The sequence below is a fragment of the Procambarus clarkii genome, chromosome 4, assembly GCF_040958095.1.
Source record: "Procambarus clarkii isolate CNS0578487 chromosome 4, FALCON_Pclarkii_2.0, whole genome shotgun sequence".
Taxonomy (NCBI): domain Eukaryota; kingdom Metazoa; phylum Arthropoda; class Malacostraca; order Decapoda; family Cambaridae; genus Procambarus; species Procambarus clarkii.
Window position 1 is genome coordinate 34,156,838 of NC_091153.1, and position 18,523 is coordinate 34,175,360.

The window sequence follows — 18,523 nt, forward strand, 5'->3', positions numbered from 1 at the left end:
GAACACGGGCCACAGGGATAAGAGCCTCGTTGGACGAATAAACACTGTTTACCAACGTACCTGTGGATGAAACAATCAGGATGATAGCGGACAGAGTGAATCGTGATCCGGCCTGTACTCCTCTTGACTTACCAGAAAACATTCTAAGGAAACTACTTCAAGATTGTACTAAAGAGGCACCCTTCTTGAGCCCGGATGGGCACATGTATAAGCATTGTGTCTGCTTTACAGACACAAGATGAGGTCGCCATGGGTTCTCCCCTAGGTATCCTGTTTGCGAACTTCTACATGGGTACCATCGAACAAAAGGTCTTAGTCGACATGAACTTGAAACCGGCCATATACTGCAGGTATGTTATCTTGAGATTATCTTGAGATGATTTCGGGGCTTTTTTTTAGCTGTCCCCGCGGCCCGGTCCTTGACCAGGCCTCCATCCCCAGGAAGCAGCCCGTGACAGCTGACTAACACCCAGGTAACTATTTTACTGCTAGGTAACAGGGGCCTAGGGTGAAAGAAACTCTGAACATTATTTCTCGCCGGCGCCTGGGATCGAACCCAGGACCACAGGATCACAAGTCCAGCGTGCTGTCCGCTCGGCCGACCAAAAAATGTTGACGACAGTTTTACACAGGTACCTGACGTCAGACGTCTGCAGGAGCTGAAGGAGGCATTTGAGCAGAATTCTGTGTTGCGTTTCACTTACGAGATGGAGAAGGATGGGAAGCTGCCCTTTCTAGATTTAACAGTCATGGAAAGGAGCGGAGGTTTCCACACTGCAGTCTACACTAAGAAAACAAACATAGGAATGTGTCCTCAATGCCAACAGTGACTGCCCAGACAGGTACAAGAACAGTGTTGTTAACGCTTATGTCGACCATGCTCTCAGCCACAGCTCAGGATGGAAGCAAGTCGATGAAGAACTCTGTAGGGTAAGGCAGGTCCTAGTCAACAACGGCTTCTCCAATGGTTTTGTTGAAGACATCATAAGAAGGAAGGTGAAACACCATGCAACCTCTGAAGAGACAACTAACACAACACCTATACCCCCTATTAGACTATTTTACAGGAACTTCTTTTCCACAGCTCATAAAACGGAGGAAAGGGTCCTGAAAGATATTGTTAATAGAAACGTTATCCTTACAGACAAAAATCAGAAGATCAATTGACGATTTACTATAAAACCAAGAAAACTTCCAACCTACTCATGAGAAACTCTCCAGACTCAAAGCAGAACGCTTTAAAAGAGACCAATGTCGTCTATGCCTTCAAATGCTCACTTGGGGACTGTAAGCCTCAATGAACTCAGTATATAGGCAAGACAACAACATCTCTTTCCAGTCGATAAACGATGCATAAGCAACAGGGGTCCATTAAGGAACATATAATCTCTTCCCACAACCAGACCATCACCAGAGAAGTCTAAAGAAAAAACATAGAAATCATCGATAGATACAGCGATAGCAGGCGGCTTGATATATGCGAGGCACTACACATTAAGAAGTCAACACCAGCAATCAACATCCAATTAATGCACAACTATATTCTACCTACTTCAAGACTCCACATTAATATAGAAGCATCAAGGAATATGGTCCAATAGGCCCTTTGCATTTACTTCCATTCTTCCCCTTTAACTTTACCCAATATTTCGTGTTCTATCTTGTGTTGAAATTTTGTTTTCACCTCATCCAAAACTGTTGTAACATATCACCTCATCCAAATGAAAGTATATAAATTGAAAAGCCGTTTGAATTATAGCATAGTAAGAAATCTGTTTAGTGTTTGCAAGCTATAGTTGTGTGTGTGTAAACTAAAGTCTTTGAAAATGTAATATGTTATTACGATACGCGTTCAAGTGTCACGTCAGACTAGAAATAAAAATGAATTTTGGAGAAGTGATTTTTCAATTACCATCGACAGTGAAAAGAAACATAAGAAATATTGAGAAAATTCGTGTTAGAATTATTAATCTTACTTTTTCGGTCATATTAAATAATATGTCTACAGGAAAGACTGCTACCAAAATATACTAATATATATATATATATATATATATATATATATATATATATATATATATATATATATATATATATATATATATATATATATATATATATATATATATATATATATATATATATATATATATATATATATATATATATATATATATATATATATATATATATATATATATATATATATATATATATATATATATATATATATATATATATATATATATATATATATATATGTTGTACCTAGTAGCCAGAACGTCGTACTCGGCCTACTATGCATGGCCCGATTTGCCTAATAAGCCAAGTTTTCCTGAATTTACATATTTTTCTAAAAAAAAATCTTATGAAATGATAAATCTGGCTATTTCAATATGTATAAGTTAATTTGTTTAAATTTGAGTTCAAAGTTACGTAGATATATGACCGAACCGAACCAACCCTACTTAACCTAACCTAACCTAAACTAACACAACTATGTCAATAATTTATGTTCATAATATAATATAAAAATAATAATTAAAATAAACTAATTTGAAACAATTTATTGAAAATAAAAATAATCACTCGGCCTATTAGGCAAATCGGGCCTTGCATAGTAGGCCAAGAAGTGCATTCTGGCTACTATGTACGACATATGTATATATATATATATATATATATATATATATATATATATATATATATATATATATATATATATATATATATATATATATATATATATATATATATATATGTCGTACCTAGTAGCCAGAATGCACTTCTCGGCCTACTATGCAGGGCCCGATTTGCCTAATAAGTCAAGTTTTCCTGAATTAATATATTTTCTCAATTTTTTTTCTTATGAAATGATAAATTTACCCATTTCATTATGTATGAGGGTAATTTTTTTATTGGAGTTAAAATTAACGTAGATATATGACCGAACCTAACCAACCCTACCTAACCTAACCTAACCTATCTTTATAGGTTAGGTTAGGTTAGGTAGCCGAAAAAGTTAGGTTAGGTTAGGTTAGATAGGTTAGGTAGTCGAAAAACAATTAATTCATGAAAACTTGACTTATTAGGCAAATCGGGCCTTGCATAGTAGGCTGAGAAGTGCGTTCTGGCTACTAGGTACGACATATATATATATATATATATATATATATATACATTTATATATCAATGTCTCACTTGCATTAACACCCAGGATCATGTGTTCTCAGCTCTGCCAATGATGGATCATTTGGCTACAACTTCCATACATGGAGGCTGGACTGGACCAAGGACAACATGAAGTGAGTTCCAATGTTTACAATCATTAATTCAATTACTCAGTTTCCGAAAAACGGGAAGTGTTGCCAAGCATAAGTGGTGTATTTGTGTGTTTGTAAATAAGTTGATTTGTTTTACTCTAAGTATGCAATTGTGTGGTATATATATATATGCGTGTCTATGCACAGTAACTACAGTGAAGATGAATGCAGGTATGTTGAGCTATACTGCAGGAGTTTTTTATGAGGAACCTGGCTACTTCTCTCAAATGCACCTTTCTTGCTGGTCGTGACAAACATAACTCTTGAAGATGCAGTCAAGATCAGCGGGGTATATGAACAATAGCTCAACTTAGGCAAGAAGCCTTGTATCTTTTTATGCCAGACTCATCTCGCGAGGCACCTTTGAATAGGCACAACGCTCTATACCATTCAACTGTCACTGGGTCTTTACTTCTAATTAATGTATTAAGGAAAGATCTTCTCACTGGCGTCTACGGTGTAACAAAATTATAATTACCTCAGGTTCTACGTTGATGGCCAACTCCAGCTGACAGTGGACCCGGGCACCAACTTCTGGGACTTGAGTGGCCTGGGCAGTTCCCAAAACAATCCATGGAAAGATGGCAATAAGATGGCACCTTTCGACCAAAAGGTGGGCATCAATGATTTTCTCGATTTTAATTTTAACCATTTCTTTCTGTGCATTTTTTGAGTCACAAGCTGATCAAAATAACCTCGGTTGTTGCATCAGGTCGGTCAAAGATTGCCTTGTTCTCTGCCTAAAGTTGGTAAACACTGATCCGTCTGCTGCTCAATGTAAGTCAAAACATTTTTAGTCTCTTGCTGGTCAAAACTGAACCATTTGCTGCCTATAGTTGGTCAACACGGCAACAAATGTTGCATGTGTCTCATCAGAGGCTCATTTCCTGTGTCAACTTAGCAAAAACTGTCATAACACTTAGGTGGCGACATAAACCAATTTATTTACATATAATTTGAGTGCACAAAATTACAAGGGCAAGTTGAGGTAAACTAACAAAGCTCTCTAGTCTCTGTCCTCCTGACTTCCATCTCGTCAAACGTTTCCGTGTTATTTGCCCTTCTCTTCCACATAGGGAAGAGAAGTGGTAAAATCCCCTGGCTCAATGGTCAAACACTCGCCCGGCGATTTTCGAGCGATTTGGCCTGGGCTCATATCCTGGCTGGGGAGGATTGATTAGGTGCTAATCATTAACTGTAGCCTCTGTTCACCCATCAGTGAATGGGTATCTGGTTGTTAAAGATTTGGCAGGTTGTATTCCAAGGGAAACTAGGATTAAGGTCCTGCACGAAACGTTATGCGTTCTAGTGGCTGTACAAGAATGTAAGAACTCTTGTAAATATAAAAACAAAAGAATATCAATATTTCAACTGCCTCTTCAAAACTCACATACTGTATGTTTCTCTTCGTCCTAATATTTTACCCAGAAATGAAATAGCCCTTAACTTCTTAAACATTGGATCAATATAGACCGCAAATAATAGAAGACTGAAAACAGCACCTGGTTTGACGCAATTTTTAATTGAGAAAATTTCAGAGAATACATTTCTCCATTTCACAACCACTTTTCATACCTGATAAGAGAAATATAAAAATTTAAAAATTTAGAAATATAAAAAATTAAATTTTCTACAATTGCGTTTGGTTGTCATCAATGGGATGAGCTCAACAGCGTGAAATATTAAATATATATAATATTTTTCTCATTTACGTTGAGAAAGCGGAGGAGCTTCAGAAGCCTTTGTAGCTGTGTGAGAATCGACTGTTTTAAGCTAGTACGGGCAAATTATGGACAAGAGAAAATTTATGTTAATTTTCCCGAGATCAGTGAATAATGATGCATATTACGACAAGAAAAAAATTGTTTTGGAAAGTTTACTCTGAAAATATTTTGCTGTATAGCCGGCAGAAAGGACTAACAATCTTTGTTGGAGTCTGAATGTGAACCTGGCACGTTGTTCCTTTTTGAATTATGGCGACCCCGACCAGCCTATGTTCATCCCATTGAACCGGTCATTGAACCGGGGAGCCGGTCGGCCGAGCGGATAGCACGCTGGACTTGTGATCCTGTGGTCCCGGGTTCGATCCCGGGTGCCGGAGAGAAACAATGGGCAGAGTTTCTTTCACCCTATGCCCCTGTTACCTAGCAGTAAAATAGGTACCTGGGTGTTAGTCTGCTGTCACGGGTTGCTTCCTGGGGGTGGAGGCCTGGTCGAGGACCGGGCCGCGGGGACACTAAAAAACCCCGAAATCATCTCAAGATAAGATATCCCGGACCCCAGACCCTAGGGTGTTCTTGGCACGAGGGGGGAGGCGGACCAGGTTGTCTGTTCTGGGGAATTCCTTAAGAGCCTTGATTACTGAGGTTGCTAATGTCTTGTCTCTCCTCGGCGGTAATACTAGGCAAGCATTCTCAAATAGAAGGAGATTGTGCCATGCTCCAAGGGTTCTAGGAGCATTCTTGACCTTTGTCAGCAGACTGGTGAGTTTGGCTGCTGCTTGGTGACGGGCAGCCTTGGGAATGTGGGGCAAGGTCCTGGTGGACGTCGCTTTGACCGCTTCAAGCAGATTGTCTGCTGAAATAAAGTTGAGGGAGGTATTGTTCCTCGTTCCTGCAGCAGGTTGTCCATTTTCACTGCCCCGGGGCGGGCGCCTTGACCCTAGACACTGACCTGAATTGATAGAATGTTGGCGGACAGTTCCATCAGCAACCAGACGAAACCGTCTGTCACACACTGGACAGTTTCCACGTGGGCGTTCCACGTCTTGACTAGAAGGAGGCTTTGTGTCAGGTGCGCCATGGCTAGATGGCCAGACGACTGGCTGCCCACTGAGTGTGAGATTTTTTTTCTTTGACAATTATCAAAAGAATTAATTCCTATTAATGTTAAGTTAATCGTAACTACCTCGCAGGAGAGGCAGACCTTAAACAGCAAGAGCTGCCAGTGGCAGATATTTAATCTTAAAGCCTAAGATCATAGGACCGCGGGAGCAAACCGCCAGGCGAAACCACTCGGGTAACACCTGTCACTTAGGTCGCTGGCTCCTCCTAGTTTGACAACTAATAAAGGGTAACCGACGGATTCTCACTTCTTATTTATAGAAGTGTGGTGCTGTGCAATGGACTCGAGCTTTAGATACAGACTTGATATGAACATAAGCAGGCAAAGCGTTGCAGAACATGTAATGTGGGGCAGTAATATTGGAAGGTTTGACATAAACGACCGTTTTCTATAATATAACAGTTTATTCACAAAAAAACTAAAACTACTACAAAGAATTTACGTTACTTTACTGTCACTCCAGTGATGCATTCAAGAACAGCTATTCAACAGCCTGATGGACCCAAGGTATCCTTATCCCGGCGTCTCTCACTGGATAATAACACTAACTGAACAAAGTGGTGCCCACTGGTGACGCAAGCTTGCAATCAATATTGTCACGGCTTCACAGTGAACAAATACTATAATCACAAAACTTGACTGGCGCTCGCTGCCCACAACGAGGTACCAAGTAACAAGGCGGTTAATCCAAGAATGATAACCCCTTATAAAAATCTTACGTTAACACTTGTCTCTCAGGACAAACAACCACAAAAGTTACTCTAATTGAATTTAAACAATTCTAATTCTCTTTACTAATTCTAACTAATTAACTAATTCTCTTTAATTAACTACGAGTGCTTAATCCCTGTCCGCAGACAGATCTGATCAGTCCAACGAATTACAGCAGCTTAATTACAGCGCAATTGACTTCGATCATAACAGACCGGTCAACCCCTTACGTTAATCAATCAATTAACGACAGCTCGTTAAAACGTTAACACTACGTGAATCTTCACTTGACAGTTCCTCCACTGCGTGAACTTCACTGTGACGGTTGCCTTTACACGTCTCTACGTTAATCACATGATGTTCAACAACCAACGGTGACGTTAAATGACTTTAATTCTCACGGACTCCTTCACAGTACACAACGCATTCCACCAAGGATACAACTTGTCTACACCCGGTACAACACAGTACATCACAGTACATCCTTGCCACTCACGGCAAAATTTGTAAATGACTTCTCCAGTAAATTATCAACCAATAATCCAAACTTTACCACAACACAACAGTAAAATAAGCGCTGGCCAATATAATAATAATGGAAATTATTCATAACCAAGGGAAACCTCCCTGTTACCACTTTCACTGCTGAAAAAGGGAATCAAATTACAGCAAATTACATACACGGCACATAGAGGAAATGGAAACAAATAAAGATCACTTTACTCCACCACTGAATGTGTCTCTAGGTGTCCCCACACACGTCAACCTCACAGTTGGGCTCAACCTCAACTTGGTGACGGCAAACAGGGTAAACTCACACGTCTCCAATTCCCATTCACCTCACAAGGTGCTCGACTGGGATAGAGGACAGACGGAACACTGGGTGCAAAACAAGCTTCAGAGCTTTATTACCCAAAATGGAAATAGTGTACTTACATCAATCTCGCGGGCCCGCCGCACACACACTCACATACATACACGTCAACCTCACTCCCACTGCTGCTGCTGGATGGTGACGTAGGCGTCCTCACTTCCTACACGTGGTCGGTTGGAGCATGGGGTCCTAGACCAAGGGGTTAGCTCTACACACAGAGACCAGGTGGCGCGAACACGCCGGCTTAGGGTAGCCCAGGGGTGCGCGTACAACAGATTACACAGCTGGGATGCGGTACCACGCCCATCCACTTGACACGGTACCCTAGGATACGACGGTACACGGTGTTACATGGCACGACGGTACACGAGACAGATTCCTTCACTGTTCACTGCTAATTCCTCGGAATTACGAATTTAAGGTTTCTCTCATAACACTGAAACCTTCTCTAGATCGTCTCACTGCAGTACCTTCAAGCTAAGATACGATAGACGGCGGATGTCTATTACTGAAGCCGATATTAACAGCCTCACTCAGTCCAGTTGCTCTGAGATGGCGTCCCACAATCACGGGGCTTAGATGACAAAGTTCACACATAAATCGCTGGAAACACCTTTCCAAACTACCAGATTCTTACAAACGGCACCCGGAAAGATAGCACGACGATAACCGTGACTTCAGTAACGTTGCAGGCGGTATTTCATGGTGCTTGGCCTAGCACAGGAAAGTACGTCCTACTATGGCAACATTCATCGTAGGAATAAGTCTTGGCGCCAAAACGGCTCCGGGATACCATGTGGTACCCCTCAGCACCTTGACCAATCACTGTTTAGCATTCCTGAGGCCCAAGCGCCTTGGCAAATGGCACAACTTGCCTCACGACGCTACCCCGTCTCTCACGAGGTGGACACGTGATGGGAGTGTAGTCTATAGCCGTTAACCGCCCCCAAACCTCCCTCTCTACACTGGACTTGTAAAAAAATTCCCTGAAATCAACTCCCTCCTGTAATTTCCTTCACAGACCGAATACAGCGATCAGAATGACATCAATGGCTAGCAAATGTCATGGGCTGTCCAACGACACCCAACACGAATGTGGAAAAGGTATATTCAAAAAAATGAATCACGGTGCACATCACTGGTGCACTATGCAATTTCGTACCTCATTCAGTGCACGAGAGCAGAAAAAATACGTCTCCTGACACTGAGTCAGGAGACTCTCCCTATCCTTCCCGAATGGAGTGTACCACGGCAAGCATTACCCTCCTGGGGAGTTGGGCATGGCCTAGGTACCGTATATGGGTAGGCTGTGTGTTGATGGGCGGTTGGGTCAGGCGCAGGTAGCAGGGTAGGGGAAAGATGGTGTGTGGGCTGTGCTGGGGCCTGGGGTAATGGAGGCGGCCCACGTGGAAGGCCGCCCTCATACTTATTACACATTATCGACACTCGGGGAAATCACTGGTGCACTTTGTTTAAAACACTACACACGCCGAATTTAATTGGGTTTGGATATATATATATATATATATATATATATATATATATATATATATATATATATATATATATATATATATATATATATATATATACCTGGTTGATACCTGGTTGATGGGGTTCTGGGAGTTCTTCTACTCCCCAAGCCCGGCCCGAGGCCAGGCTCGATTTGTGAGAGTTTGGTCCACCAGGCTGTTGCTTGGAGCGGCCCGCAGGCCCACATAACCACCACAGCCCGGTTGGTCCGGCACTCCTTGGAGGAATAAATCTAGTAAATATGTCGTACCTAGTAGCCAGAACACACTTCTCGGCCTACTATGCAAGGCCCGATTTGCCTAATAAGCCAAGTTTTCCTGAATTAATATATTTTCTCTATTTTTTTTATTATGAAATGATAAAGCTACCCATTTCATTATGTATGAGGTCAATTTTTAATTATTGGAGTTAAAATTAACGTAGATATATGACCGAACATAAACAACCCTACCTAACCAAACCTAACCTATCTTTATAGGTTAGGTTAGGTTAGGTAGCCGAAAATGTTGGGTTAGGTTAGGTTAGGTAGGTTAGGTAGTCGAAAAAACATTAATTCAGGAAAACTTGGCTTATTAGGCAAATCAGGCCTTGCATAGTAGGCTGAGAAGTGCGTTCTGGCTACTAGGTACGACATATATATATATATATATATATATATATATAACTGAAAACTCACACCCCAGAAGTGACTCGAACCCATACTCCCAGAAGCAACGCAACTGGTATGTACAAGACGCCTTAATCCACTTGACCATCACGACCGGACAAAATGAGGTGATAGCCGAGGCTATATGAACCACCCCACCGCCGGCACTCGGATAGTTATCTTGGGCATAGCATTTTACCAAATCACCTCATTCTTTGGGGCACACGTGAGGAACACAAATGCGAACAAGCCTGAATGGTCCCCAGGACATATGCAACTGAAAACTCACACCCCAGAAGTGACTCGAACCCATACTCCCAGAAGCAACGCAACTGGTATGTACAAGACGCCTTAATCCACTTGACCATCACGACCGGACAAAATGAGGTGATAGCCGAGGCTATATGAACCACCCCACCGCCGGCACTCGGATAGTTATCTTGGGCATAGCATTTTACCAAATCACCTCATTCTTTGGGGCACACGTGAGGAACACAAATGCGAACAAGCCTGAATGGTCCCCAGGACATATGCAACTGAAAACTCACACCCCAGAAGTGACTCGAACCCATACTCCCAGAAGCAACGCAACTGGTATGTACAAGACGCCTTAATCCACTTGACCATCACGACCGGACAAAATGAGGTGATAGCCGAGGCTATATGAACCACCCCACCGCCGGCACTCGGATAGTTATCTTGGGCATAGCATTTTACCAAATCACCTCATTCTTTGGGGCACACGTGAGGAACACAAATGCGAACAAGCCTGAATGGTCCCCAGGACATATGCAACTGAAAACTCACACCCCAGAAGTGACTCGAACCCATACTCCCAGAAGCAACGCAACTGGTATGTACAAGACGCCTTAATCCACTTGACCATCACGACCGGACAAAATGAGGTGATAGCCGAGGCTATATGAACCACCCCACCGCCGGCACTCGGATAGTTATCTTGGGCATAGCATTTTACCAAATCACCTCATTCTTTGGGGCACACGTGAGGAACACAAATGCGAACAAGCCTGAATGGTCCCCAGGACATATGCAACTGAAAACTCACACCCCAGAAGTGACTCGAACCCATACTCCCAGAAGCAACGCAACTGGTATGTACAAGACGCCTTAATCCACTTGACCATCACGACCGGACAAAATGAGGTGATAGCCGAGGCTATATGAACCACCCCACCGCCGGCACTCGGATAGTTATCTTGGGCATAGCATTTTACCAAATCACCTCATTCTTTGGGGCACACGTGAGGAACACAAATGCGAACAAGCCTGAATGGTCCCCAGGACATATGCAACTGAAAACTCACACCCCAGAAGTGACTCGAACCCATACTCCCAGAAGCAACGCAACTGGTATGTACAAGACGCCTTAATCCACTTGACCATCACGACCGGACAAAATGAGGTGATAGCCGAGGCTATATGAACCACCCCACCGCCGGCACTCGGATAGTTATCTTGGGCATAGCATTTTACCAAATCACCTCATTCTTTGGGGCACACGTGAGGAACACAAATGCGAACAAGCCTGAATGGTCCCCAGGACATATGCAACTGAAAACTCACACCCCAGAAGTGACTCGAACCCATACTCCCAGAAGCAACGCAACTGGTATGTACAAGACGCCTTAATCCACTTGACCATCACGACCGGACAAAATGAGGTGATAGCCGAGGCTATATGAACCACCCCACCGCCGGCACTCGGATAGTTATCTTGGGCATAGCATTTTACCAAATCACCTCATTCTTTGGGGCACACGTGAGGAACACAAATGCGAACAAGCCTGAATGGTCCCCAGGACATATGCAACTGAAAACTCACACCCCAGAAGTGACTCGAACCCATACTCCCAGAAGCAACGCAACTGGTATGTACAAGACGCCTTAATCCACTTGACCATCACGACCGGACAAAATGAGGTGATAGCCGAGGCTATATGAACCACCCCACCGCCGGCACTCGGATAGTTATCTTGGGCATAGCATTTTACCAAATCACCTCATTCTTTGGGGCACACGTGAGGAACACAAATGCAAACAAGCCTGAATGGTCCCCAGGACATATGCAACTGAAAACTCACACCCCAGAAGTGACTCGAACCCATACTCCCAGAAGCAACGCAACTGGTATGTACAAGACGCCTTAATCCACTTGACCATCACGACCGGACAAAATGAGGTGATAGCCGAGGCTATGTGAACCACCCCACCGCCGGCACTCGGATAGTTATCTTGGGCATAGCATTTTACCAAATCACCTCATTCTTTGGGGCACACGTGAGGAACACAAATGCGAACAAGCCTGAATGGTCCCCAGGACATATGCAACTGAAAACTCACACCCCAGAAGTGACTCGAACCCATACTCCCAGAAGCAACGCAACTGGTATGTACAAGACGCCTTAATCCACTTGACCATCACGACCGGACAAAATGAGGTGATAGCCGAGGCTATATGAACCACCCCACCGCCGGCACTCGGATAGTTATCTTGGGCATAGCATTTTACCAAATCACCTCATTCTTTGGGGCACACGTGAGGAACACAAATGCGAACAAGCCTGAATGGTCCCCAGGACATATGCAACTGAAAACTCACACCCCAGAAGTGACTCGAACCCATACTCCCAGAAGCAACGCAACTGGTATGTACAAGACGCCTTAATCCACTTGACCATCACGACCGGACAAAATGAGGTGATAGCCGAGGCTATATGAACCACCCCACCGCCGGCACTCGGATAGTTATCTTGGGCATAGCATTTTACCAAATCACCTCATTCTTTGGGGCACACGTGAGGAACACAAATGCGAACAAGCCTGAATGGTCCCCAGGACATATGCAACTGAAAACTCACACCCCAGAAGTGACTCGAACCCATACTCCCAGAAGCAACGCAACTGGTATGTACAAGACGCCTTAATCCACTTGACCATCACGACCGGACAAAATGAGGTGATAGCCGAGGCTCACACTTCTGGGGTGTGAGTTTTCAGTTGCATATGTCCTGGGGACCATTCAGGCTTGTTCGCATTTGTGTTCCTCACGTGTGCCCCAAAGAATGAGGTGATTTGGTAAAATGCTATGCCCAAGATAACTATCCGAGTGCCGGCGGTGGGGTGGTTCATATAGCCTCGGCTATCACCTCATTTTGTCCGGTCGTGATGGTCAAGTGGATTAAGGCGTCTTGTACATACCAGTTGCGTTGCTTCTGGGAGTATGGGTTCGAGTCACTTCTGGGGTGTGAGTTTTCAGTTGCATATGTCCTGGGGACCATTCAGGCTTGTTCGCATATATATATATATATATATATATATATATATATATATATATATATATATATATATATATATATACATATATATATATATATATATATATATATATATATATATATATATATATATATATATACATATATATATATATATATATATATATATATATATATATATATATATATATATATATGTCGTACCTAGTAGCCAGAACGCACTTCTCAGCCTACTATGCAAGGCCCGATTTGCCTAATAAGCTAAGTTTTCATGAATTAATTGTTTTTCGACTACCTAACCTACCTAACCTAACCTAACCTATCTTTTTCGGCTACCTAGCCCAACCTAACCTATAAAGATAGGTTAGGTTAGGTTAGGTAGGGTTGGTTAGGTTCGGTCATATATCTACGTTAATTTTAACTCCAATAAAAAAAAATTGACCTCATACATAATGAAATGTGTAGCTTTATCATTTCATAAGAAAAAAATTAGAGAAAATATATTAATTCAGGAAAACTTGGCTTATTAGGCAAATCGGGCCTTGAATAGTAGGCCGAGAAGTGCGTTCTGGCTACTAGGTACGACATATATATATATATATATATATATATATATATATATATATATATATATATATATATATATATATATATATATATATATATATATATATATGTTGTACCTAGTAGCCAGAACGTCGTACTCGGCCTACTATGCAAGACCCGATTTGCCTAATAAGCCAAGTTTTCCTGAATTAATATATTTTCTCTAATTTTTTTATTATGAAATGATAAAGCTACCCATTTCATTATGTATGAGGTCAATTTTTTTTTATTGGAGTTAAAATTAACGTAGATATATGACTGAACCTAACCAACCCTACCTAACCTAACCTAACCTATCATTATAGGTTGCCTAATAAGCCAAGTTTTCATGAATTAATTGTTTTTCGACTACCTAACCTACCTAACCTGACCTAACCTCACTTTTTCGGCTACCTAACCTAACCTAACCTATAAAGATAGGTTAGGTTAGGTTAGGTAGGGTTGGTTAGGTTCGGTCATATATCTACGTTAATTTTAACTCCAATAAAAAACAATTGACCTCATACATAATGAAATGGGTACTTTATCATTTCATAAGAAAAAAATTAGAGAAAATATATTAATTCAGGAAAACTTGGCTTATTACGCAAATCGGGCCTTACACAGTAGGCCGAGAAGTGCGTTGTGGCTACTAGGTACGACATATATATATATATAAATCTATATATATATATATATATATATATATATATATATATATATATATATATATATATATATATATATATATATATATATATATATATATATATATGTCGTACCTAATAGCCAGAACGCACTTCTCAGCCTACTATTCAAGGCCCGATTTGCCTAATAAGCCAAGTTTTCATGAATTAATGTTTTTTCGTCTACCTAACCTACCTAACCTAACCTAACCTAGCTTTTTTTGGCTACCTAACCTAACCTTACCTATAAATATAGGTTAGGTTAGGTTAGGTAGGGTTGGTTAGGTTCGGTCATATATCTACGTTAATTTTAACTCCAATAAAAAAAAATTGACCTCATACATAGAGAAAAGGGTTGCTTTATCATTTCATAAGAAAAAAATTATAGTATATATATTAATTCAGGAAAACTTGGCTTATTAGGCAAATCGGGCCTTGAATAGTAGGCTGAGAAGTGAGTTCTGGCTACTAGGTACGACATATATATATATATATATACATATATATATATATATATATATATATATATATATATATATATATATATATATATATAAATATATATATATATATATATAAATCTATATATATATATATATATATATATATATATATATATATATATATATATATATATATATATATATATATATATATATATATATATATATATATATATATTGGTGTATACTGGCAGCAGGTTTTCTTTCCTGCTATATATATATATATATATATATATATATATATATATATATATATATATATATATATATATATATATATATATATATATATATATATATATATATATATATATATATATTGGTGTATACTGGCAGCAGGTTTTCTTTCCTGCTATATATATATATATATATATATATATATATATATATATATATATATATATATATATATATATATATATATATATATATATATATATATATATTGGTGTATACTGGCAGCAGGTTTTCTTTCAAACATGTTTCATTGAATATGACCACATATTCTGTATTTATTATTTTCTGGTTTAGGGCTTCTATCCCTCTATTTTCTTAGCATCAGGGCTTAATTGAAATAGGAGTTCTCCAAAACTCATTTTCGTACTTTTAAGGTGAAGAAAAGAAGTGATTTACTATAGAGTGTATTACACTTATTTGTATAATTTGCACGACGTTTCGAACCTCCATGGTTCATTCTCAAGTGAACAGATCTTACAATACTAGTTGATTTTATACCCGCATTAGGTCAGGTGATAATACAATGAAGGTGAAAACATGGGGGGATACATAAGGGATAAACATAGGGGCTGCAGAAGGCTTATTGGCCCATACGAGGCATCTCCTATCTAAACACAAAGATTAATCCAGTGTAATTGGCCTGTTATGTTGGACATTGTCTTCTGTGTTGGCATCGATATGTTCTTGTCTTGTCCTTACTCTCATGGTGGGTAGAGTAAATAGTTCCGTGATTTGGGTGTTCATGGTAGGTCGCTCTATTCTTATGTGAATTGCCTCAAGAATTTGTAATCTTCTTGAATCTTGGGTTTTGTCTATTATGCAAGTATTCTTGTTCAACATTTCTCTTGTTAGAGTAATGTCATGGGCTTGTCTCATGTGATTCCTAGGGGCACTCAAAGAAGCAGCGAAACAACTAAAAAATCTGAAAGACGTAACAATAAGAAAAGCCGACAAAACAGCAGCATATGTATTGATTCCTACCCATGAATACATGAACAAAATTAGCGACATCCTAAGTGACGACTCCAAATTTCAATGAATCACGAGGAACCCCGTAGAAGACCTTAAGCGGAAAGTAAACAAAACAATTACAGCAATCAACGCAAAGAAAGGTAGTGTGCATTTCAATAAACTTCAAGGCGACTATGGCTTAGGATATGCCTACGGCAATGTTAAGACGCATAAACCAGGTAACCCACTACGCCCTATAATCAGCCAAATACCAACCCCAACTTATCACCTGGCAAAGAAACTCAATGAACTCCTAACTCCATACACTCTAAGTAAGTTTAGTCTACAATCATCAGCAGATTTCCTAGAATTTATCAAATCTACCCAGCCCGATGGAATCATCGCTTCCCTGGACGTTGAATCCCTTTTTACCAACGTCCCAGTCGACACAACCATAGGAATGATACTGGACAGAGTATACAGAGACGAGAGCACCCCCAAATTAGACATACCTGAGCCACACTTGAAAAGTCTTCTCGAAGCATGTACAAAGGAAGCCCCTTTCATCAGTCCACAAGGAGACATGTATTTACAAATAGACGGAGTAGCAATGGGCTCCCCCTTAGGAGTTTTATTTGCTAATTTTTATATGGGAACCATCGAAGATAGGGTCTTCAGTAGCAGACAAAAACCAACTGTATACTGCCGTTATGTAGATGACATATTCGTAATAGTAAAAGACTCAGATGAACTAATTGACCTAAAAAGACACCTAGAGAGAGAGTCAGTACTCCGATTTACACATGAAAATAGTGAAAATAACAGTCTGCCATTCTTGGATGTACTAATAACAAAAACAGGAACCTCTTTAAGCACCAACGTATATACCAAGCCCACCAACATAGGATTATGCCTGAACGGTAGAAGTGAGTGCCCCCAAAGATACAAAGCCAGTGTTCTCAATGCTTATATTCGTCGAGCGCTTACCCACTGCTCTGAATGGAGCAACGTGAGTAGAGAGTTTGAAAGAGTAACTCAGGTATTGGTGAACAACGGATATAGCAACGCGGAAATAAACGCTGCTATAAGAAGACACTTGGACCGTTGGTATAATTCAGAACCTAGAACAGAAACCACAACACCCCCAATAAAATTATATTACAAATCAACCATGCACAGTGAACATATAAAAGAGGAAAGAATAATGAAAGAAATAATCCGTAAAGGAGTAAAAAGCACTACTCCTAACCAAAACATAAACCTGATAATATTCTACAAAACCAAGAAGACTTCCGAACTCCTTATCAAAAACAGCCCGAAGCCGACGGAGAACCCTCTACAGCAGTCAAGCGTTGTATACATGTACACTTGCCCCCACGAAGGATGTAACCTTCAATGTAAGTACATAAGTATGACGTCGACCAAGCTGACGAGGCGTTTGACATGCCATCTTCAATCTGGTGCCCCTAGGAATCACATGAGACAAGCCCATGACATTACTCTAACAAGAGAAATGTTGAACAAGAATACTTGCATAATAGACAAAACCCAAGATTCAAGAAGATTACAAATTCTTGAGGCAATTCACATAAGAATAGAGCGACCTACCATGAACACCCAAATCACGGAACTATTTACTCTACCCACCATGAGAGTAAGGACAAGACAAGAACATATCGATGCCAACACAGAAGACAATGTCCAACATAACAGGTCAATTACACTGGATTAATCTTTGTGTTTAGATAGGAGATGCCTCGTATGGGCCAATAAGCCTTCTGCAGCCCCTATGTTTATTCCTTATGTATCCCCCATGTTTTCACCTTCATTGTATTATCACCTGACCTAATGCGGGTATAAAATCAACTAGTATTGGAAGATCTGTTCACTTGAGAACGAACCATGGAGGTTCGAAACGTCGTGCAAATTATACAAATAAGTGTAATACACTCTATAGTAAATCACTTCTTTTCTTCACCTTAAAAGTACGAAAATGAGTTTTGGAGAACTCCTATTTCAATTAAGCCCTGATGCTAAGAAAATAGTTAGAGGGATAGAAGCCCTAAACCAGAAAATAATAAATACAGAATATGCGGTCATATTCAATGAAACATATATATATATATATATACATATATATATATATGACAATGTCAGACCACGGAGGAAAAATGAAACAGGAAATTTCCTTAAGTACTTTCGTATATTAAATACATCTTCAGAAGGTCACCTTCTGAAGATGTATTTAATATACGAAAGTACTTAAGGAAATTTCCTGTTTCATTTTTCCTCCGTGGTCTGACATTGTCACATTCTTAATCACGTGTTTATTTT

At 40.2% G+C, this 18,523-nt stretch overlaps 1 protein-coding gene across 2 annotated transcripts in view; it reads left to right on the forward strand.

Annotated features, from left to right (window-relative positions):
* LOC123750880 (beta-1,3-glucan-binding protein) overlaps positions 1–18,523 on the forward strand; it is a 128,111-nt gene that overhangs the window by 92,921 nt on the left and 16,667 nt on the right. For both annotated transcript variants that reach the window (XR_011229947.1, XM_069333364.1), the window contains exons 9-10: positions 3,234–3,305; positions 3,807–3,936. Coding sequence is in view for 1 of the 2 variants with exons in the window: in XM_069333364.1 (XP_069189465.1) it covers positions 3,234–3,305; positions 3,807–3,936 (202 nt within the window). In the remaining variant the exon portion in view is untranslated. The remainder of the gene's footprint in view (positions 1–3,233; positions 3,306–3,806; positions 3,937–18,523) is intronic.